The 22,032-nt window shown below is 50.4% G+C and overlaps 10 protein-coding genes across 10 annotated transcripts; 5 read left to right on the top strand and 5 right to left on the bottom strand.

Moving 5' to 3' along the window:
• Positions 1–875: 875 nt before the first annotated feature.
• Positions 876–2,428, top strand: K444DRAFT_523602 (NAD(P)-binding protein; the record flags this gene model as incomplete). The annotated part of the gene is made up of 5 exons (XM_024874300.1): positions 876–1,065; positions 1,236–1,817; positions 1,924–2,015; positions 2,165–2,307; positions 2,368–2,428. 5 exons carry the CDS (start codon positions 876–878, stop codon positions 2,426–2,428), a joined length of 1,068 nt encoding a protein of 355 aa, XP_024739852.1.
• Positions 2,429–2,770: 342 nt separating this feature from the next.
• On the top strand, positions 2,771–3,459 carry K444DRAFT_354786 (uncharacterized protein). Its single transcript, XM_024872126.1, has 4 exons — positions 2,771–2,868; positions 2,928–3,058; positions 3,107–3,265; positions 3,313–3,459. Exons 2-4 carry the CDS (start codon positions 3,043–3,045, stop codon positions 3,414–3,416), a joined length of 279 nt encoding a protein of 92 aa, XP_024739851.1. The 5' UTR covers positions 2,771–2,868; positions 2,928–3,042; the 3' UTR covers positions 3,417–3,459.
• A 166-nt stretch (positions 3,460–3,625) lies between these two features.
• Positions 3,626–4,447, bottom strand: K444DRAFT_354843 (uncharacterized protein). Its single transcript, XM_024872127.1, has one exon. It carries the CDS (start codon positions 4,260–4,262, stop codon positions 3,834–3,836), a length of 429 nt encoding a protein of 142 aa, XP_024739850.1. The 5' UTR covers positions 4,263–4,447; the 3' UTR covers positions 3,626–3,833.
• A 343-nt stretch (positions 4,448–4,790) lies between these two features.
• K444DRAFT_558319 (MFS multidrug transporter-like protein) lies at positions 4,791–6,975 on the top strand. Its single transcript, XM_024876817.1, has 2 exons — positions 4,791–5,412; positions 5,465–6,975. Exons 1-2 carry the CDS (start codon positions 4,947–4,949, stop codon positions 6,775–6,777), a joined length of 1,779 nt encoding a protein of 592 aa, XP_024739849.1. The 5' UTR covers positions 4,791–4,946; the 3' UTR covers positions 6,778–6,975.
• A 1,189-nt stretch (positions 6,976–8,164) lies between these two features.
• Positions 8,165–10,714, bottom strand: K444DRAFT_354691 (HET-domain-containing protein). Its single transcript, XM_024872125.1, has 2 exons — positions 10,596–10,714; positions 8,165–10,546 (listed from the first exon to the last, which is right to left on the bottom strand). Exon 2 carries the CDS (start codon positions 10,484–10,486, stop codon positions 8,351–8,353), a length of 2,136 nt encoding a protein of 711 aa, XP_024739848.1. The 5' UTR covers positions 10,487–10,546; positions 10,596–10,714; the 3' UTR covers positions 8,165–8,350.
• Positions 10,715–11,313: 599 nt separating this feature from the next.
• On the bottom strand, positions 11,314–12,239 carry K444DRAFT_627803 (uncharacterized protein; the record flags this gene model as incomplete). The annotated part of the gene is made up of 4 exons (XM_024882848.1): positions 11,314–11,439; positions 11,614–11,681; positions 11,832–12,133; positions 12,196–12,239. 4 exons carry the CDS (start codon positions 12,237–12,239, stop codon positions 11,314–11,316), a joined length of 540 nt encoding a protein of 179 aa, XP_024739847.1.
• Positions 12,240–12,795: 556 nt separating this feature from the next.
• On the bottom strand, positions 12,796–14,478 carry K444DRAFT_558316 (glycoside hydrolase family 28 protein; the record flags this gene model as incomplete). The annotated part of the gene is made up of 5 exons (XM_024876816.1): positions 12,796–13,262; positions 13,357–13,565; positions 13,614–13,855; positions 13,905–14,144; positions 14,199–14,478. 5 exons carry the CDS (start codon positions 14,476–14,478, stop codon positions 12,920–12,922), a joined length of 1,314 nt encoding a protein of 437 aa, XP_024739846.1. The 3' UTR covers positions 12,796–12,919.
• Positions 14,479–15,204: 726 nt separating this feature from the next.
• Positions 15,205–16,634, top strand: K444DRAFT_610968 (uncharacterized protein). The gene has a single exon (XM_024879854.1). The coding sequence runs from the start codon at positions 15,332–15,334 to the stop codon at positions 16,196–16,198; it is 867 nt and encodes a 288-aa protein (XP_024739845.1). The 5' UTR covers positions 15,205–15,331; the 3' UTR covers positions 16,199–16,634.
• A 1,828-nt stretch (positions 16,635–18,462) lies between these two features.
• On the top strand, positions 18,463–20,355 carry K444DRAFT_354636 (uncharacterized protein). Its single transcript, XM_024872124.1, has one exon. The coding sequence runs from the start codon at positions 18,798–18,800 to the stop codon at positions 20,157–20,159; it is 1,362 nt and encodes a 453-aa protein (XP_024739844.1). The 5' UTR covers positions 18,463–18,797; the 3' UTR covers positions 20,160–20,355.
• A 240-nt stretch (positions 20,356–20,595) lies between these two features.
• Positions 20,596–21,825, bottom strand: K444DRAFT_524928 (nucleic acid-binding protein; the record flags this gene model as incomplete). The annotated part of the gene is made up of 1 exon (XM_024874397.1): positions 20,596–21,825. The coding sequence occupies one exon, from the start codon at positions 21,823–21,825 to the stop codon at positions 20,596–20,598; it is 1,230 nt and encodes a 409-aa protein (XP_024739843.1).
• Positions 21,826–22,032: the final 207 nt, after the last annotated feature.

Here is a 22,032-nt window from a genome sequence, read left to right as displayed (position 1 = left end):
TCGCTCTAAGTTTCAGGCCGCTCAAATTACATTACGGTACACCACCAAACCGTCGTACGTGGGAGCTGACACTGACATCCAAGAACTATTCTCGCGTGCTGCAGATGGATTGCGGAAGGATGCTCGCAAGCGCAGATTCCTGGTTGCCTCTCTGGCTCTGCCTTTCCAACCGCGGGCCGTCAATGATCCCCCTCTGCCCCGCTCCTCCTCCGCGACGGCGTTTTGCGCAAATGCCCCGCATTGGCCACAGCCCCTCCATTCATAGACTTTCGCCGTCAACGTCATCCAAAAGAGGCCTTACAGCATGCTCATTTCAAGAGATCGAAAGCAGTACCAGCGTACCCACAACGCAAATTGCAGAGATAGGGGACTTCAACTGCCATGGCCCCGCCCAAACGCCGCCCCTCAATTTCCGTTCCAATCGTGGCTTCCAGAAGCCTCAAAAGCCCATGTTGCTCTCCGGCACACGCGCTCTAACCGGTCTAGACAAAGACTCCGAGGGAAAGTTTTGGTAAAAGAGGACGGTCTTGCATAGTTGATAGCATGCCTATCTCCGAGCTGTGCCTAGGGCTTGACAGACTGACATTCCTCTCTTCATCGACTCCGGTGCTATGCTAGCCGCATATTGCTGCTCTTCTATGGAAGGGAACTATAATTTCTCTCGTACAAAGAGGGAAGGCCCCCAGTGCCTCTTTTCTTGTCTCACATTCTCTTTTCCTCCTTCCCCTAGCCTCCTCTCCCTCCAAAATTCAAGCTTGCAACTTGCCGTTGCAATTGCTATTGCTTATCCACTAAGAAACTACACTACTCTCGTTATTCTTTCGATTCAATTATCAGATTTCATAAGCAGCAGGAGTGCAGTGAGACAAGACAAGATGGCGCTTAACGGGAACACCTCGACAGCGATCCCTAAGACAATGAAGGCCTGGTCCGTGGAGGGCACGAACGGTTTCGACAGCTTGACCTTCCACGCCGAGGCTCCCCTCCCCAAGCCGTCCGACTACGAGGTGCTAGTCAAGTTCCACGCCGTGTCACTGAACTACCGTGATCTTCTTATTCCGAAAGGTCAGTGCCTTCCCTATCTCATCCCTATCATCTATGCAGATCACCGCTTAACTGACTATTCCCCCTCCTCACTCTCTCACTTCCCCCTCGCCTGACCCTCCAATCGACCATCCCCCCTTTCTTCAAGCCCCCTCCCAATTGTCAACAAGCTAACGCTCTCTCAACCATAGGACAATACCCTTTCCCCTGCTCCCCTTCCATGACCCCCCTCTCGGACGGCTCCGGCACCATCCTCCAATGCGGTCCAAAAGTAACCCGCTTCGCACCCGGCGACAAAGTCTGCACGCTCTTCCACCAATCGCACCTTGGCGGTCCGCTCTCGCCTCCCCATCTGGCCTCGGGTCTCGGCTCCGCTGTCCACGGCACTCTACGTCAATACGGGACCTTCAACGAGAACGGTCTCGTCTCCATGCCAGGGAATCTGGGGTTCAGGGAGGCGGCCAGCTTGAGTTGTGCGGGTGTTACGGCTTGGAATGCTCTCTATGGGGTAGAGGGGAAGCAGGTGAAGCCGGGGAATTGGGTGCTGACTATGGGCACGGGGGGAGTGAGTTGTCTGGCGGTGCAGTTCGCCAAAGCTGCAGGAGCTAAAGTGATATCGACAACTTCGAATCCTTGGAAAGTAGATCTCTTGAGGAAGTTAGGAGCAGATCATGTTATCAATTACCGAGAGATTGATAATTGGGGTGAGGAAGCGAAGAGGATCACGGGTGGGGGAGGAGTGGATTTTGTAGTTGAGGTGGGGGGACCGAGTAGTAAGTGCCTTTTCTAGGTTGTTGATGGCGGATTTGGAGGTGTGAGAAACGGGGAAGGGGGAAGGGGGAGACGGGAGATGATGGTGCAAGTACTGATTGTATACAGCCTTTGCGCAAAGTCTCAAAAGTGTGAAAATAGGTGGATGCGTGACGGCAATAGGGTTCGTCGGGGGGCCGGTAGCTGGTGCTAGTTTCTTGGTAAGCCTTTCTTTCTCCTCTTGTTTCACCCCCTTGTTCGTGAGCTTGGGATGCGAAGGGGATGCGAGTATTCAGGGGGGAGAAATGAAATGGGAGAGGATTAAGGAGAGTGGAGAAGAGAGAGAGAGAAGCTGCTAATTCCCTGCTAGGATATCCTAGGCGCCCTGTGTACGGTGAGGTCTATCTTAGTAGGCAGCAGAGACATGTTCGAGGAGATGAACAGGGCGATTGAGCGCGCAAATATCAAGCCCCACGTAGATGAAAATCATTTCACTCTGGAGCAAGCGAAGGAGTGAGTATCCAACTCAATTTTCAACTCGTAGAAGAGGTTGAACTGTGCTAATAAACGTAGGGCGTACGAGTATATGTGGACGCAGAAGCATTTTGGGAAGGTGGTTATTAGTATCGATTGATTGAGCTTGGTAAGGAGGAATAAAATGCAAATTTTCTCTTAAGGCTGAAGTTTAAAAGTTGTGTGTGATGGAAAATGCTGTATATGAAAAGCTACCTGCTGAGTAAATAGAGGAGCCCGGCTTTTGTTGGGGGTGGGGTGTTGAGGATCAGTGGAGGAGAGGAGTGTTTAGCTGCGAGCTCTTGCGAATAGAAGACATTGAAGGATGAAAGATTTCTTCGGATGAAGAACGAAGTTCTGGTACATTAGAAATACCCCTTGAATTCCTGCGAGCGAATCCCACTGGGGGGGGAAATTACTGATGCGCTGTGTCGGAGCAGCTGTTATTACGGACGCGGAAGGCGAAGGAGAACGAAAAGAATTTCAAACGATTCTCCGATCTGGCTCCCGGAGGACTCGTAATTATGGACCGTATAGGGAAATTACTTGCGCAAACGGGCTGTGAGTGAACATTGAAAGTTCTCCTTCTCGACATATCTCTTGTGTACTGATGGAGACAGGTATCACCGATATCTCCAGGATAAAATGGGCTGATAATCTTCAAGCAAGAAGATTGCATGAAGCAGAGGAAACAAGGAGAGCCCAGAACTCCTTCATGATATTACCAGTCATGAGATGAGGAATCCATTAAGTAAGGACACATTTCCATAGGTGTCGAAGATTGGCTAATGTTTCATAGGCGCGATTTTACAATGTGCTGATGAAATATCCACTTCACTTGCAGAATTGACTTCCAATCCTAACATGGACCTCGTGTTGTCCGCAATCATCAAAGAAAGCATTAGCTCTGTTGAGACAATCCGCTTTGTGCTCAGCACCAAAAGTCTATCGTTGATTAGTGAGTTCCCCAATAAAATGCAACATTTGCATTCTAATAATTCGTAGCATTTCACAATCTCCAAGCTCAATTCGAACCTCTGGTTGACCACCCCAGTACCAGTGCAGTCCGTGGAAATTGTGCAGCAAATTCAGCAAATGTTCATGGTTGAATGTCAAAAGGTGCACGACATTCAGATGGCGTTCCATATCACCGAAGCATACCGAGACTTGAACATTGATATTGTGATGCTCGACTCAAGCAGGCTGCTTCAAGTAGTAGGTAACCAAGAAGCACAATATTTCAGTTTAGGGGTGTCTTGGGAGTTCCCACCCTCCCCTCTTGCTGGGGTTCTTACTGGCTTCATTCTTCTGCTCAGCTCATACACCTGTACCCGAATGCTATCAAGTTTATGAAGAGCGCCCCAAAACGCACCATTGAAGTTTCAATCGGAGCGTACCTCCAACCACCTCCACCAGAACCTTCAGGCTTCGATTACTTCCCAGCAAAGAAGGCAAGATCGACTGTTACCGCTGGAGGCGATTGGGGCAAGGGAGAGCTGTTGTATCTGCGTTCTGAGGTATGCTAATCACGGAGGTGAAACACTTGATCTCATCCGAGAGATGGAAGCAGCAGGGCTGATTAAAAGACACCTGCCGATCATAGTAGTCACAGCAAACGCGAGGAGCGAGCAAGTTCTCATGGCGTAACCAACCCCTATTCTTTGTCCCATACCCCGAGCTCCCTGTTCTACTGGTCGGGAACATGCCTCGTGCTCCCGGCTCTCTACCCCCCAAAGAAATATCTTGCTAATTCGTTGTAGCAAGGAGACGGGGATGGATGATGTGATGCCGAAACCGTTCAGGATCCTGCAAATCCGGACGAAGATTGAGGCGCTTTTGTATATGACGACGATGATGACGAAATGAGATGATGGGGAAGAGATGCATTTAGAGGCGTGGTAGATGGTGTTTATAGAGGGATTATGAAGCCTTCGTGTCAGAATTAAGCTATTCATCCACAGGGGACTCTCCTCTCCGTCTTGGGAAAGCGCCGAAAATATTACACGAATAGACAACCCCCATCGGATGGCCGGGTCCGATGGCGATCGGAAATAATTAACGCCGCCCGGTTTCCCTTGTTCTTTTTGTCCCACCTCGGGCCCGAAACGGAGCTCCCCTGTCTCAGCCTCGAGGCGAGGCGAAGCCAAGCGGGGGAGATGGCAGAACTTTGTGACGTGCCGAACACCCGCTCTCCCATCCATCCAAACATGCGCACCCAGCGCAGCCAACTCGCGCGCCCTTTTGCCCCAAATAGTGCAAGTATTGGTCGTCCTACAAGCTCTGCAGCTCTAGGTCCTCTGTAGAGCCGGTTTTCCGTGCCATGCAATTGGTTGATACCGATGCACGGCACATCGGCGTCACCACTTAACCTTCTTTCTTAAGTCCTGCGTATCTCCTTTGCTCTTCTTGCTCCGATACGAGTCTAATTCTGTTGGTGGCGTTGTGTTCTCCGTTAGAATCAAACTGTTAAGGTATAAGAGGTTATTCATAGCCTCGGATACTATTTATCTTTTCTTGTTGGGTCTATCGACGTCACTCGATAAGAAGTTTCTTGCCCCTCTTTCCTTTGACCTTCTCTGCGGAAACTACGACGGAACAGTGCACGACGAGCTAGATTGAATTATAAAGGGATATTTATAATGGCGAATTTAGAGAAAGAAGAACGGCCCCCGAGGAGAAACACCTCAGGCGCAGCATCTCGAAGATCCGGGGCGTCGAGACCGAGCTCGCCTGCGCCACTGACGAGATACGTGTCGGGCAACTATATCGACGACCAGGCACAATACCACGGGCATCGGTATCATGGAGAGAAGGAGAAGGAGAATGAAGAGACGGTCAATCTTGAGGATGGGAGTGTGCAAACGGAGGATTCAGAAGACACAAAAGAGGTGCCGGAAGGATCGAGGGAGTCGATCGTACCTGAAGTGAGAGATGGCATTGAAGACCAACGAGATGTAGAAGCCGGACCAAAACTAGAGAAATTGAAGAGCGAGAAGAGTAGAAGGAGCATCAGGGATCCGAATTTGGTTACTTGGGATGGACCAGATGATAAGTCGAACCCCAAGAATTGGTCGACTTCGAGGAAATGGGCTGCTACGCTGGTTGGTGAGTATCCATTTTGAAGGAATTTTGTGGAATGGAAGCTGATGGTTGGCAGTTTCGTCTTTTACTTTCATCTCCCCTGTCTCCTCATCCATGGTCGCTCCCGCTCTGACGGCTATCGCCCGAGAATTCAACATCACGAACAAAGTCGAGCAATCTCTAACCCTCTCTATCTTCGTCCTCGCCTACGCAATTGGCCCGCTCTTCCTCGGACCGCTGTCTGAAATGTACGGGAGGGTAATCATCTTGCAAACTAGCAATCTTCTCTACCTATTCTTCAACTTGGGCTGTGGTCTCGCGCAAACAAAGGGCCAGATGATCGCGTTTAGATTTCTGTCCGGTTTGGGAGGCAGTGCGCCTCTTGCATTAGGTGGTGGGGTTCTGAGTGATTTGTTCAATGCTGAGGAGAGAGGGAAGGCTATCAGTATCTACAGTCTCGCGCCTCTTCTCGGACCTGCTGTTGGACCTATTGCAGGCGGGTTTATCACCGAAAACACGACTTGGCGCTGGGTATTCTACTCCACTACCATAGCAGACGCCCTCATCCAACTCTTCGGCCTCTTCTTCCTACAAGAAACATACCCTCCTGTCCTCCTGCACCGAAAGAAGAAAGTGATGATCAAAGAAACTGGGAACGAGGCTTTGCACACTGAGTTCGACCACCCGGAACGCACCGTCGCCAAAACGCTCCGCATCTCCCTAATCCGTCCCTTCAAGCTCCTTGGCACACAAGTCATCGTTCAAGTCCTAGCCATCTACATGGCCTATCTCTATGGCCTCATGTACCTCGTCCTCTCCACCTTCCCGGGGCTCTGGGAGAACTCCTACCACGAATCCGTCGGCATCGGTGGGCTAAACTACATCTCCCTCGGCGTCGGTTTCTTCCTGGGAACACAGGTCTGCGCGCCGTGTCAAGACATGATCTACCGCTCGCTCAAAAAGAAGAACGGCGGCGTAGGGAAGCCTGAGTTCCGCGTCCCATTAATGATTCCCGGGGCTCTCCTAGTCCCAATCGGCTTATTTATATACGGGTGGACGAGTCAGTACCACACGCACTGGATCTTCCCCAACATCGGCGCGGCGATCTTCGCCGCGGGCGTGATCATCGGGTTCCAGTGTACCCAGACGTATATCGTTGATTCCTACACAAGGTATGCGGCGAGTGCGGTGGGGGCCGCGACGGTTTTGAGGTCACTGGCTGGGTTTGGGTTTCCGTTGTTTGCGCCGTATATGTATGCTGCGCTGGACTATGGGTGGGGGAATAGTTTGCTGGCTTTCATTGCTATTGGACTTGGTTGGCCGGCACCGATTCTGTTGTGGAAGTTTGGGGAGAAGTTGAGGAAGAGGAGTACATTTGCTGCTGGATAAAGAAAGAGCCTTGGAGGTTGTTGAGTGATGGATGGAGAAAGGAGTGGGGTTTGTGTTCGCGTTTCCTTGCATTGCGAATGGAGTCTCTAGGGGCATTTTGCATATACCCTTGCATTAGTTGAGAAATTGGAAACTCTATTCAAATAGGTTTAGTGGTCTGCTGCTCCTTTGAATGTTCCAGTCGTTCGGGTACAATGCAATACCGGAGGAGAAAGTGTGGTTGAGTGAATCTTTAATTTGATTCGTCTGTTCTCTCTTACTTCCACATCTGCCTTGCAAACCTCCTCGTCGTCACGAGAAGGCTTCGGCACATCGCACGAAGCCGTCATGCTTGTCGATACTCCCTCTTCTGCGCAACCCTTCCTCGAAGTCCCATCCTCTTTCTCCGCTAGCAAGTCTGACGCCACGGCGACAACGCCATGCCGGCAGCTACTATGCGCCAATGCTGAGGGATGGACTCCGCTGAGCCCCTTCAGATCCGACTTCACGCCGTGCTTCCTCGACGTGTGGATTTCGACGGTGGCTGTCTTTGGGACGACTCGAATGTTTTAAATACTATTGTGGCAGATGTTAGCTTTGAATCTGGCTTTAGACTTGGGACATTGGGGGGATTTAGACTTGGGAGGATTTTGGACGTGGGGAGAATTTAAAGTTGGGGGGATTTTGGGCGTGGGACATGGGGATATTTGGACACAGGGGATTTTGGATTTTGGACTGGAGTGCTGGGACGTTGTCGGTGGGGCTAATTGGAGATACACCTAAACCAAACCAAAGCCGGCTTCTAATATGCTGGATGTTGCAAATGGATAGATAACCAGTAGTTTGAAAAAGCGCCGCCTCTTAGATGGAAAGCGCTGCGGGGTGCGGGCTTCGCCAGTACGACTCTTATTTTAGGAGGAGTAGAACTAGTATCTGAAGGAAATACAACGGATAGTCATGGAACAATATAACAACACATCGCCTCGTTGTCAATACCTGCTAAGTAAAACATAGAGGTTGGTATAAAATCGCTCTAGCTTGCATCTTCTTCCAACAGCACGATTGCTTGTAGTGTCTTCGTTTGCCTTCCCCGAATTTCTCAACGACGCGTACAGATTATACATAACCTGGAAACTTCCGAGTCTGTTCCAGTCCATTAGCACTTTATCAGATAATGGAGAAAGTCTTCGACAACTTACCCAACTATTAAATAGTCAAGCATCCAACTACTTGGCCATTCTGAGCACCATTGGAAATACCGTCTGTAGGATCAGGATCAAATCCCCTCGTCTTCAACTTTTTTGAAGGCGTGCTATAATCATTGCTCCATAATGCTATCAGACCTGCAAACATTCCAATCCACAATATCGCCAATAACCAGAATATAGCGTATGTTCCTCCCGGGGTGGCCTTGGTCGTTGGCATGCCGTCAAGAACCTCGAAATGGCTGTTGGTGCGCGCCTTCTGAGCGGATATGAAGACGAAGGAAATGAAAATGTGTATAGTCCTAGATGGAATGCGGCCTTCCTTCCTTCCTTCCTTCCTTCCTCCCTCCCATTCGGAGGGGCGATCCAAGTCAACACTTCTCGATTTCTTAGACTCGAAGTTTTGATGTCGTTCCTCGGCCTTTGAAGAATGGTACTCGGGTCTCGGTCCTTCTCTTTTTCGGCTCATGCTCCGTATCATTTCGTGTAGCAGGAGAAATATCTGACGAATAACTGTCCCCGAGGGAATCATCCTCGTTATGAAGCTCACCTATAAGAGGTGGTGTCCGACACAGTTTCCATAAATCAAGAGGCTTTACTTGAACTGAGAAAGCATATCGATCTGATCCGTGGAACGTCATTTGCTTTCCACAGATATCGACCGCGACTCCTGATGGGGACGCGAGAATGTTGAAAGCCCGTTGAAGCGGCCAACGGCAGACGTCCCTCCTTAGTCGCTCCGGTGAACTAGAAACTGCAATAATGTCTGAATCTGGAAACTGACAGACTAGATCTCCTATTCTTGTTAAATTGGAAGCGAAGAATACTAAGCCGTTCTCTTCAATAGCCAACTCCTTGCGAGAATTTGGGAAAGCTTCCTGAGCAGCAGCAAGAAGCCAGTTGAGTTCTTTCTCTATGGTCTCGGGGCATTGTCGTGCTGTCCAAAACCCACTTCCCTTGTAGCTGATGGGGTTGTCAGATAGCGTGCTGCCGTCGAGACTTGTAGCATTCCCAGTTGCCAAACCCACAAAACTATCACCGGAGGAGAAATGCTTCTCAAATTGGCGTTTGCCATCCCGTCCAAAAGGCTGCCTAAGTTGATCACTCACTCCTGTTAACAAACGTTGGTCCTCCGAGGTACATTGGTCGAAAATATACTTCAGTTGTATTTTCATCATCGCTGTGAAATCCTGTGGGAAGAGACCCCTCTCCCACCTGAGATGATCTAGCTCTCCACTGAGATAGCATATACGACCTCTCACATGGCCACGAAGCACAACTGGAGAGTCTTTAGACGTAGTATATCGAATGGATCTGGCAACTTCATTAAGTCCAGCTTTGAACAACTCGGCAGAGTTATTGTTGGTGGAATAACGCGAGATCTCCTCACTCTGGCGATAGATTTCATGAATTTTGGCTACCACCGACTTTGGAGGGCTCCAATCCACATCTTTCCGGGCCATCCAAGGATGGTGAAGGATTTGGTGGCGAAGAAGATTCCAAAGAGTGCCTTCCCAACCTAACGAGTACTGTACTGGAATAGCTTCCTTGCAACAATCGTAGGCTAGGCTACGAAGACCGAGAATTCTGTCTCGCGGGTCTTCGCATTGGGCCCTGTTATAATCTTCGAAGAGGGTATATAGAGGCTCCAAGGGGACGGGTCCTGGTCTTGACCTTCTTAGCTTTACGTTATTCCCCATGTCTCGTCGAAGTAAGAGCCGTACTGGGGTAGAGCTGAAAATAGCGCGCAAGACGATGAGTCGTTCCTGGACCTCCCAGACCTTTGGGTTTTGTTCAGATACCTTTGATCTGCCCCTTAATAGCTGAAAAAACCGGGATACGTGAGATTGAGGACATAGATCATCGCCAGACTGGAGCACGAATTTTTGGGCCATTAAAAATTCCTGGATAATCCAAAGTCTCTTCCAATACTCTCGACTAAGAAGGGAGTGAAGAGCAAAGAGTTGCCGATTTCCTCGAGAGAGCACCTCCAGATCATTCGACGGTTGGATGAAAGCGGTCCACTTCGGGGGCGAAGAAAGGAGCTCGAAAGCAATTGCACTTGATGAGTCCGGAGCTCCTAGCCATACAACGACCGTTGTTGCTTCCTGGTAGATCTGGGCCATTTGAGCAACTTGATGATTGCGTTCATGAATATTCCCTTGATTGATACATATAGCGTCGATCCATAGTACTCTTGACTCGGACTCCAATCGTAAATGCTGCAGTGCCAGCCAGAGATTTTCCCGGACCTCGAAATTTGCTCCGTCGATAAGTATCGAGTGCAGGGGATTCGCCGGACCCCACATATATGAGAGGGCCTCGTATTCTGGCTGTTTGGAAAACTTCGCGAGCTCGATGGTGCACTCAATCTTCTCACTTCCCGACTTCGGTTTCAAGTGCAGAAGGCGAATCTGGTCGAAGTCCTGGAGATCGCGGTAGACATGGCCCTTGTTGTACCCTTGCTGCGGCGAGACTTGGGATTCCCCAACGGAGGCTTGCCCTGTTTCATCGACTTCCAGCATTTCTGGTCCTTGTCAATCTGGTCGCTCGCAGCCGCACTTGTCTGGAGTTTCACTAAGTGCCTGTTTTCGTTAGATTCTAGGGTTGATCACTGGAGGAACAAAATTATACCTCGACTGGCTCTTGCTGAAGCAGTAATGGGGCAGGCAAGTCGAAGGACTGCTTGGGAGTGCTCTATCGTGCAGTGGCGCGAGGCTGGTTGATAAAAATACTTCGTATGATAGTGTGAGGCTTGAGAAACTGCCAACCTCTGCTGTCAACTGTGTAAATGACGGGAAGACGGTGGCCGTATAGATAGAATTCAAGAGCGTCTGGACTCGAGTGGGCTGAAGTTCGAAACTTCGTGGTAGAGGCGGTCTTTGAATGACCCCAAAAATAAGCCATGAGGCTGAGACATGGCGCCACCTGTTTACAGCAGGCTGAGCAGGCTCGGGTGATTCCCGAATGTATGTTGAGACGAGATCGCTGTCAGCATGCTCTTTTCAATATCCATTGGTAAAAAAAGAAGCAGTAGTCTTCCAGGATGCTGAGAGGATTTGGGCTCATGCTGCGAAATTCAATTGTCCACCAGTACTAAGCCAAGAAAAATATAGGGAGATAGATATGGTCACGTGCATAGGGGCTTTTCACACATGATAGGACTCGATTTCTCAGAAGACAGTTACAAATCGATTACTATTAAAAAAATCAAGACAAGAACACTGCTTTGTATTACTCATGAGATATGTGTTACTATTCGGGTAAGAATTTAGGAAACCCATGAGGTGAAACCTAAATCCACAAGAACTCAAAAACGAAAACCCAGATCAACTTTTCCTGATTTCTATTACTATGCAAGAATATAATCCAGGCCTGGTTGGTACCACCATGGGGGTGGTAGCACAGAACATTTGTCCCATCCGCAGAGCTTGCCTGTGCCATATCCATACACCAGCCATTTGCTTGGTTCTTGATCCTGTGCCACGCGTCAGCTAATCCACATTGAACAACGAGGAGCTATAGAGGATTGATATGTAGTGGATTTAGAAACATATTAAAGACGGCTGTCTCCATTGGAGAACATATTGAACTGTGAATTGGTTGTTAGCTCCAAAGAATTTGAAGAATGAATGACTTGGCAAGAACTTACTTTGCTGTAGGTATCAACAGGGACCTCTCCGCCAGTGATTTGATCCCATCCATTTGGCGCATTGACATCTAAGTATATTAGTCTGGGAGGTTTAAAGATGTGGAGTGTTAATTACTGTGGGAGCAAGAGGCAATAGCACCCGTGGCAGTATTGACAATCATGACGTCGTTCTTCGAGCCTGTTGACATAACCTGCCATCTCCGTCAGCCTTTCCACACAGTCGAGGGCGATAGCCCTCCCCCCAAACGACACGACCGGCAAACCCTTCCAGAAGCCTCTGCCCCTTAGAGCTATTCCGGTGGGTGTGGAGCTTGGTAGACTTGTGCTCCACATTCTTGCATGAAGGTGCTTCTGTCCATCGACTGACATGCATGGAAAGTAGTCGAGTGCTCCTTTCTCTTCTTTGACACTGCCCATGACAAGAGGTGACAGCGCTTGCTTTATTGACAACAAGGGTACAGCTGACAAAGCTTGAGACGGAAGGTAAGGAGGTTGATATGGCGGTAAGGTGTGCTGGTTCCTGAAAGAGAGAAGTCTCATGGCGGACTGCAAAGAGTGACAGGAACTGAATATCTAGCTCACAAGTCGAACAATGGCTCGTCGTCGCGTGGACCGGGTTTTTGCATACCTGGAAAAGGATATCTAAGATGCAAGATAATATTGCGGGTAGCGTTTTATAATAGCATAATGCTCTTGTAAAGTTTTATACATTCTGGGCTCCTTGGCTGCGCCGAGTGTTTTCTAAAATGGCAGGAACAGTTACCGAACAAGAAGATGTGAACTCGGAAGGGTACAAACGATGTTCATCCACTGAAGAAATGAGTATTTAAGAAACGTTGAGGACGGTCGCGACGCCTCGCCGTCTCTGGAACGCTATTCTCCTCCTTTAGCTTTGCGAGCTGCCAAGATTTAATGCACTACGGTTCTTAATTGATTGTGCAAGAAAGTGGAGGGACAATTCTTCCATGTTTTTGGGTGATTTGTGCCGCAAAGAGGTGAGTAATCCCTCTGTTTCATGAAAAGCTGCTATGAGACAGCGCTTGCTTGACTGAAAGCAAAATTCAAGCCGATAGCACTTGCGATGAAAGAAACAGCAGCGAATTGCAAAGTTTAGGTGAAAGAGAAGCTGAAAACTATAGCCGCTGTCAAATTGTTCCAAAGCGTAATAGGACAATGATTACTCCTTCTCAGCTTTGGTCATTGTACCACCGATACCATGTAGGTTTTAAGCTACACTTGTAGATCCTGGGTAAACATTACTTTATATCCAATTCATTCCACAGCCGTTCCCCTCGCAAGTCGCCTTCTAGCACCCACTCCCACTCAACCCACTAACCCCACCACTCGCAACATAAGCACAAGTCCCCACCGCCTGCGTCTGAGCACTCGCATTAACACTCGGCGCCAACTCGATCCCCTTCAACGCAATATTATAGCACGGATTTACTTTACTGCAACTGATCGCCGCGGTACGATTACCCTTCGCGCCAGCCAGGTAGCCTGTGAAGTTCACGTAGGCGATGTTTGAAATCTCCATCTTTGAGGTGCCGGAAAAGGAGCCGTTGTTGCCCGAGTCTTGGGTGATATCTGGTCCGATGGCGGGGCCCACGAGGTGGAAGTTCTCGAAGCGGATATTTTGCACCACGCCCCTGAGTGCTCATCAGCTCTCGGCATTTATGAAAGTTATGAGAGAAGGCAAGATCGAGTTCGGCAGCTTGAGAATTGGAAGGGGATGGGACTCACCAACCACCGCCACGAGGCAGGCCGGCACTCTCGTACCCAGACTGAGGGACCAGAGCCCCAACCCAGGTCTTTATGTACGCCGAGTTATGCATATCGTTATTGTGAGTGAGGATCTGGGCATCCTTTACCAGAACGTTGACGACAGAACTGTCTTCGAGATATTGACCAAGACTCCCGATTGCGATGCCGTTTCCGCCATGGCAGGTAATCTGTTCCAGATCAGCAAAGACCCAGAGATGGTGGGGGAGGTGAGGTACATTCTGGACGAAGATGTTGTAGGACCTTGGCTTGATGGCTATGCAATCATCGCCGCCTTGGTAGACCATATTCGTCAGCATGACGTTGTAGGCGTCCATGGTGTCGAAGCCGTCTGTGTTCTGCACCCAGTTTGTGCCAAATGGAGCGTTGACTGCTGTTGCGTTGCAGAGGATATCGTCGAACCACATGTTCTTTCCGTTCATAATATTCAAAGACCAAAGCGGAGGGTCCTTCACATAAACTACATGTGTGAGCTGGCAGTTCTCTTCATGGAACAACTGGAGAGTTACAGTGCTCGACGAACACATCGCTCACGTTCCAAAAGACAAAAGGCATCGGCCTCCCCGGCTGTGTATTTGCTTCTTCGGCATTATACCACGCATTCCCGTTCCCATAAATTCCACCAGTGCCGTAGCCATTGATATGTATCCTCTCTCCAGTGATAATGAACCCAGCGTGGTGATTTTGGAAGGCAATGGGATAGGAGTTGTTTCGCCAGTAGCTGAGATCGTCTGAAAGCTGCATTACTTCTTAGCAAACCCTATCTATGTTCCTTTTGGAAAGAATCCATGCCGTCCAGACACCTTTCCACTCGACCGTGACATCGGAGATAACGGGGTTCAACTTCGTAGCAATCCAGTAATTCTGGCCTTCGGGAAAAACGACAGTTCCACCATTGTTGCAATCTTTAAACGCGTCTAGGATTTGCCGGGTGTCGTCCTTTCTGTTGCCTAGAGCCCGAACTGTGCAAGTCTTGCCATTGTTGGATGGACCGGTCGGCGGTGATCCCCAGGGCCCCCAAGAATTCGCAGCTGAAAGTGTAAAGCTAGCAGCGAGGAGCGCCGAGACGATTGTTAACCGCATACTTGTGGTTATCTCTCAATTGAGTGGGTGCAAAAGCGCGGATGGTCGTTGAAAACTGGGCGATTCTTACAGCACGAGCTCGCTCGACTGCTCGAGAACTCGTACGAAGAGTAGCTAAAAGGGAAGGATCAAAAGAAAGGCGCGTAAGAAATCAACGAGAAAGAGTGGGAGACGTTAGAGCAAGAGCTATCCATAACTTCAGAACAACAGAAAACATCTTCCTCCTGAGAGCGCCACCCCCACATACCCCAGACATTGATGATCTCAGGCTGCAGGTCCTGTCCTCCCTGTCGCTTGATTGGATGCAAATATCGGGGATTGGACGCTTCTTTGCGCCTCGAGATCTCATTGGAGGCATAATTTCTCCAGGAATGGGGCTGGTTCAGGAAATTTGTATTCCCTCAGGTTGATGAGTGAGGGGTGCTGTTGATCATTTTTAGCCGTTGTCGAAATAACCTCCCACTCGGTAGATATTGACCCGGGGCCAAGACTGCATATTTTTGGGCTCTTGTGGACGAGGCCACCTTGGTTTCCAAGCAGTCTGAGCAAAAGAAGCGAGAGGAGTCGAGGCGATTCAAAAAGGGGATAGAGGTCAAACGTACGCCCAGCCATGCGGAGGTGGGTCCGCAGAAACTCGGCTGTGATTGGTGGCGCACGAGGCTGCGTCAGCCTCGCGCTTCCTCATGTCATCATCATGGATTTCAATCCACAACTCCCTTTTGTTCTTGAACATCCGACTTGGGAGAGCGAGTTGCAGAGGCATTGTTTACATATATCACGACAAGATTAATCGATACTTATATTCACGATAGCTTCCTCAGCCAGCGCCCGTCTCGTGCAGATCGCTCGCACAATGTCAACGACTTCGAAGACCCCGTCGAGCGCCGGCGTCGCGCCATGGCGGCCACTCTTCTGTTCCCATCTCTCCAAGATGGACTCTCCCGAATTCGTCTTCACATCTCTCCACCCAGCAGAATCCAAAGACTCGCCAGTCCCATATGTCCCGCGAGCTAGAACCTGCATTTATCGGGGGATGTGGGCAGAGCTGCCCGAGAACAAGCACAACGAGGCACCGAAAAATGATCGAGTCTACGAGAGCGATCTCTTGACTATGACAACCGATGTTAGGATGGCGAAGGTTCCAGAGATATTTGCTAGTTCACCTGGTCATGGTGATGTTTCTCAGAGCCAGGGAAGCGGAGGAGGTGGACCTGTTGAAGCTGTGTTTTGGGTGAAGGATGTGATGACACAATGGAGGATCAGAGGGGATGCATATATCGTGGGTCAAGATATCGAGGGTTCTGGAGAGGAGTCCAGCGGGACGAGGACCGTGAAGAGTAAGGTTGGAGAGAGGATGCGGATTGTGAAGGAGGAGGGGAGGGACAGCTGGAGCTGGGGCACAGAGCTCACCGCTCACTTCGGCAATCTGAGTCCCGGCATGAGGGGTAGCTTCAGAAATCCTGTCCCTGGTTCTCCTGTTTCGATTCCGCCGAGTGATAAGAACTTGGGATTGGGACAGCGAGTTAATGATCTACAGGATGAGGTTGCGAGGAAGAATTTTAGGGTCATCATTATCAAGCCCGATGAGGTTGAGCAGGTCGATTTGAGCGTCCCCGACAAGTCTCGGCGGTGGAAGTACACCTTCGTCGGACCGAATGGCAGCGAGACTCCGCGGGGTAAAGAAGTCGGTAAATGGAAAGTTGAAGAGCTTTGGCCCTGATATTATTTGCAGGAGATGTTGTTTCTGCCACGTCTGCAAGAGAGAAGTGTTACAAACTGGTGGAGAAGGAAGACCAAGGGTTGCCGTGACGATTCGTATTTGACCGTATCGCATCAACTTCAAGGCCTGAGCCGACATTGTGATCGCTGTGTGCCGTGATGCTTTATTTATCCCATCCAATTTACCCATTCTTCCTTGACCTTTTTGCTCCCCGAGCAAAAGTCCGAGCACCTGCGCCTCTCTTTGAAAGCACGTTTTTCACCAGGATTAAGTTCACACGTTATCTCCACCCCATGTCATTAATTTTGTTTCCCTCACGGCGGCTTCGATTTGGCGTTCTCGAAACCTTCGAAGGCGTCAGAGGCTCTTTTCAATCTCAGACCGGATCTGGTGAGGAGCTTCCCCGTAGTGGAGAGCTCAGAGCCCTACGCTTTGACGACATGTGAGTGGCCAATGCAAGATGAGTGTTCAATTGCAAAAGTGCCACTTGCAAGAGCTTTTTGTGCTTGCGATTGGACAGCTTATCACGCCTGTGCAAAGCTTGCCTGTGTGCTTATGTTCGTGCAATATGTCAGATGCGTTTCGCAAAGCATGATTGTAGGATCTCTCATGGCAGTACCTTTGGACTGGAGGTCCAGTTGGAACTCTCAGCTCGTCTATCAGGAGATCGGGTTCATTTCCGTGCCATGAGTGACGAGGCGTGTGCCAGGCAAGGAAGGATTGCTTTTGTTTGAATGAGGAAATAAAACTGACCACGCGGTGTGAGGGTGTGGTGACCTGGGTGAGGTCCGTCCCGCATGCTGGCGCAGGAGGGGCTTGCCAAGGAGGCTGGGAGCCGTTTGAGCTCTCTTATGAAATGTCACTTTTGTGGCTTCTGGTTCGTGGGGGGTTCGAGAAGGATGAGTTATCTCCGTACAGAGGATACCATCGAAGAATTCGGCCAAAAGGCATGATCTCCTTCTTGAACCAGATGACTTCCATGTTGGCAGTGCAGTAATGCGGTGAGAGACAGAGGTGAAGCAAGACCTCCTGCCCCGCTTTTGCGTCCTTGAGGTGGGCGTGTATCTTGTATCTCTGCATTCATCCACCGTGGGGGCAGGCGGCGATCGGATGGCAGCCAAGAGCCACTGCAGCACCAGATACAACGGATACAGTACTCTTCGTTGGTGCCGCCAACCGGACCGTTATTTGAGCTGACAGACAACCCCGAGCTTCCGCTTCGGATCGACGAACATCTACGGTACGGGGCGAAGAGGGCGAATAATAGAGAAGATATCATCGCTCTCGGCCGGCCCATGTTGCTTGTAGTCGTCGCATCGATGACTTTTCCCGGAAGGATGTCTATGCGGATGCAGCTTGAGGGGGCCGGCAATAATTGCAGACAGCGGCCAGATGTATCTTGACTCGTCACAGCAGCAGCTCTGCAGGGTGGAACCCGAAATTGTGACCCCCTTCGCTCAAATTCACCCGATGCGCACACCAGTGCACCACTCAACGAGAGTCACCAGAATTGAGAACATGCATGCTAACCGCCTGGCTGCCAAATTCGTGGAAAATGCTCTCCTTCTGCCAATGCCGTTGCAATACACCGGGAAAAAGAAGATTTGTTCTCTGAAATAGGCGAATTGGTACCTAGACCGGTGAACTGCCGGTCGTCAGGGAATTAAACATTGCTGCATGGGAGGGGCCTGAGAAACGTTTGAGATCGCAGTGCATACCGAAAACAACTTGTCCAATCACACCAACGGAATTTCGGGTCGTACGATGCCACCAATGGGTACTTTTAAAAATCCAAGGAGGAAGCAAGAGTGGCCGGGCTTACAAGACGACCACGCTCACTGCTCTGTGACAGCGTCCCTCACAACAGCGTCCCTCAGAACAAGCACATCGAGTACCGCGGTCAGCCGAGCCGAGCCTGCTTGGAGCTGAAGGCCAAGTCGCCCACCGCCGCTGCGTGTTTCTCCATAGCCAAAAAGGTCCCCGCGCATTGCCTGGCCTGGCAAATATCCTTTCCCATATCCAGGATCCCGACGTCCAGTGCAACGCGCCGGAGCTTGTGGACTCGAAGACGCCCGCGGCCACTAGCAACCCGCAGTCTTTAAGCTGCGGAGCCCCCCGACACGTCCACACACTTCACTGCATCGCGGGTACAAACCTCTACCTCGTTTACTCGTATTCGATCACGATTCACCAGCATAGCCAATGTACCTCTGACAGCCTGTTCCCGGCATTTATTGGGTCACCGCAGACGACAGCAGGACCACCCCTCCATTGGCAGCGCCCGGCATTATTTGAGTATTTTGAGCCAGATCTGCCACTATCTCATGCCAACGAACCGGTGTCGATCTTCGAGCTAGCCTCCGACAATCCTGGACAACCGACACCGATCTCCCTCGAGCGTCTCGAGCGTTTCGAGCACGCGGTCGCTGAACTGAGTGTTTCTTCCTCAACATGAAGCTTCACTAAGGCCTCTCATCTGCCATCCCCGACTGCATCACCCTTCAATGCGCTTTTCTACTCTCACGACGAGTCTCTCCGCTCACGACCCGCATCCCGCCTCCTCCGCCCCTCCTGTCTGACCTCACCGACCCCTCTCACAATGGCGACGAATTTCTCGACTTCAGAAGCCCTGACCACGCTATGTAAGTCAATACCGGATTGGAACGCCCGTCTCGATGAACTCAATGGGCAAATTGCCAACCGGCAGATTGAGCTCGCTCGATTGACAGAAAAGGAACGCCCACCAGCCCGATCACTGAAAAACAAAGGCTCGACCGAGTCCCTGCGACCAAAAGATGGCAATGAGAACCCTTTTGGCTCCAATGATGGAGAGAATGGAGTTGATATCCAGATGAATCCTTTCGATACGCCAAAGTCGCACGAAAATAGCTCTGCAGGCCTTCGACCAAGCTCCTCTGCGGCTGCCCGACAAGCTGCACTGGGATCCCCGCCTCCCCCCAAAGCCAGTTCAAATCCACGACCATCTCCTGGCGCAGGGTTGGCGCGACAGTCCTCTCAGCCAACACCTCCGACACAGTCCCGACCCTCCGCTGCCGTTATACGAAAACGGAAGACCGAATCTCTTGCCTCGGCAGAGTCATTAGTACCGAAATACAGAACTAGATCAATGATTATTGTATATTACGACAGTGCGGTACAAACAGCCTTTGAGGATCTGGTGAAATTTGTGAGTGGGAGCCGGAATGCGATGCGGAAAGGAAAAATGGCAGCGAAAATGGCGGAGATGCGCAGAGCAGCCGAGCTGGAGGTGGATGCCGATGATGACGACGACGACGATGGAGGATTAGATGCGATGTTGAAGAATAATAGGTCTCTTTTAGCGACACAAAAACACGTCCCCATCAACAAACCATGTCAAAGTGGTCCAGGAGGCATCGCTGCCGCGGACTCAGATGGCGGAGATGAACTCGCATTGCCGAAGCTGAAATACGTATCGACGAGGCAGATGGGTCCATTGAGGGATTTCCCACATAGGACAGACCTGTCGGGGGGGCCGTTGAGCGTTGGCTTGTTGAAAGGATACAGGAGGGCCGGAATGGACAGCAAGCCAGACATTTTCGACGAATTGGACAAAGGATTGGAATGGTGCCAAGGGCAATGCGAGCATGCAGCCCACCAGTTCTTACGAGATGGAGACTGCAGCACCGAGATCGCTAACATCAAACGAAGACTAGAGGAAGTGAAAACATCAGCCGAGAAAGAGGTGGAAAAGCTTAACACAGCAGAAGCTGCGAATCCAACCGCAACACTGGGATCTGCTCGGCTAGAGGAGGAATGCAGGGGACGTGTTCTCAAAGCACCGTTAATGAGAAAGGAATTGAGCATGGGAGCGATGAAGGATCTCGAAGTCGACGATAATATGGAAGTCGACGACTCGGAAGGCGAAATGGAAAGCCCACCAAAACTGGTCTTCAAAAGATCAAGAGATGTCGGTTTCTAAGTCGACATATACCGGACAAACTATCCGAACCCTGCTTTTTTATACCCACATTCTGCGAATTGAGCTAGTAGCGAGCGATCGAGCGATTTGGAAACGCGCATGGAATTACGGAATATGATGCATCGTCTCTGGCGTCCGTGATTTCTTGGAATCTATCAAGAATATCTTTTTTATGTTGGATAGGGCATAGCGGGGGCATTTTGCATTTATGTTTTATGAGCGGGGTAATATGTCGAATGTGGTGGATATCACTCATTGCAAAGGTTCGGAAAAGCTTTTACAGTCTTACATAAACTCCCAATTGATGTTTGGAGACGTTGAAAAGTGCACAACTTTTAAGGTCGTGAGAAAATTAGAGAATTGTGTGCGATACTTGTACTTTTGTCTTCGTGTCAATCTATGCAAGTGAAGTGTAAGAGGACGAGCTAGCCAGCATCTACCTGACAACAGCTCCAGTCAAGCTTTTGACCTTACAAACGCCACCACTCTCGGTAACTAGCTTTCCTACGCCTGTCTTAGGCTCCTCGCCCTCCTTACTCAACTCCTTGACAACACCAGCATCAAAGCCCACCGCCAAATCCGCCGTCGTGGTAAAGCCGGGCTGAATCGTCTCCCAGACCTTCTTTTTAGGATTCAAGACACCTTCAGATTCTCCCTTCCATCCCTCAAAGAACACTCTCTCACCAGCCTTGCTTCCCTCAGGTGGCGTCACCAGCTCCACAGGTCCTGCGTGATGATCCTCCTCTCCTTCCTTCAAGCGTGGTGATGCCGCAAGAACCATGGCACAACTCTTAATGCCCCGCATCTTCACCGGCTTCAAGTTGCAAACAACCACCACATAGCGGCCCTGCATCTCCTCCAAAGGGACCAGACCATTAAGGCCCGAGCACACGGTCCTAACAACCTGTCCCTCATACACATCCGTATCGTCCGTCCCCTCCTTGTCACCCATTGCAATCGTAGAAACAAACAGCGAATCCGCCTCCGGATGCTTGATAGCCTTCAGGACATGTCCAACCCTGAGATCAATAAGACAAGGACTCAAAGACGCTGCAGCAGCCGGGGCCTTCTGCGGCTTCGGAGCCTTCTCCTTCTTCTCCTTCTTCTTTTGCTGCTGCTCACCAGCACCCTCACTCCCAACAGCAGCGACAACCTTATCCTTCACCTCTCCCGCCTTCTCCTTCACCTTCTCACCAACGCTCTTCCCCTTGTTACTCCGATCCGCTAAAACCGTCTCCCCTCCAGCGCCTGCGGCAGCGGCTGCCTTCTCCTTCTTCAACCGCTCCTTCTCAGCCTTGGCATCAACCATCGGCTTCACGTACAAAATCTGCTCTGGATCAACAAGCAGCTTTTTCTCTTTTAGTCCAAAGAGCGGAGAGTTCTGCACAAAGTCCAAGTGCCTGACAATATTTGGCAGCCCTTGCTCTCCAGTCCGCTGCTCGAGAGTCCATTGTGAAACTGCTGGGGCGAGGCTCTCGTACAGCGCGACGTCAGCTTTTGACGGTTTGGTGCCGAGCAGTGTGGTGCGGGACGAGAGGTGCGTGTTAAGTGTTTCGAGGAGAGTGGTTTCGGAGGGATTGGATTGCAGGCGGGAGGAGGTGGTGAGCCATTGGTTTATTTCTGCTTGCTCAGTGTCGGTGTAGGTTATGTTGGTGAAGGATGCCATTTTTCGGGTGAGGGATGAGGTGTGCCGGATGGCGCGGGGGAGGAACCGTGTGGTAAACAGCGTGCCGGTAGGTTGAAGAGGGTTGGGCGGTCAATTGCGAGGTGCGATGTGAGGAAGTTTGTTGACTCATGGCTCGAAATTTTGATGCACGTTACAAAATTGTGGCACGTGACGTGACGAGGCTGGAGATACCTTAGTAAAAGCGGC

The sequence above is a fragment of the Hyaloscypha bicolor genome (assembly GCF_002865645.1).
Source record: "Hyaloscypha bicolor E unplaced genomic scaffold K444scaffold_53, whole genome shotgun sequence".
Lineage (NCBI taxonomy): Eukaryota > Fungi > Ascomycota > Leotiomycetes > Helotiales > Hyaloscyphaceae > Hyaloscypha > Hyaloscypha bicolor.
The sequence above is the reverse complement of the archived record's forward strand: the minus strand, read 5'-3'. Positions and strand labels throughout refer to the sequence as shown.

Coding starts and splice junctions, on each gene's coding strand:
- K444DRAFT_354636 (XM_024872124.1), top strand. CDS start 18,798: ATGGCGACGAATTTCTCGACTTCAGAAGCCCTGACCACGCTATGTAAG.
- K444DRAFT_558319 (XM_024876817.1), top strand. CDS start 4,947: ATGGCGAATTTAGAGAAAGAAGAACGGCCCCCGAGGAGAAACACCTCA. Junction 5,413..5,464: donor ATGGGCTGCTACGCTGGTTG/GTGAGTATCCAT, acceptor GATGGTTGGCAG/TTTCGTCTTTTACTTTCATC.
- K444DRAFT_354843 (XM_024872127.1), bottom strand. CDS start 4,262: ATGAATAGCTTAATTCTGACACGAAGGCTTCATAATCCCTCTATAAAC.
- K444DRAFT_610968 (XM_024879854.1), top strand. CDS start 15,332: ATGTCAACGACTTCGAAGACCCCGTCGAGCGCCGGCGTCGCGCCATGG.
- K444DRAFT_354786 (XM_024872126.1), top strand. Junction 3,266..3,312: donor CAAAAGTCTATCGTTGATTA/GTGAGTTCCCCA, acceptor AATAATTCGTAG/CATTTCACAATCTCCAAGCT.
- K444DRAFT_354691 (XM_024872125.1), bottom strand. CDS start 10,486: ATGCTGGAAGTCGATGAAACAGGGCAAGCCTCCGTTGGGGAATCCCAA.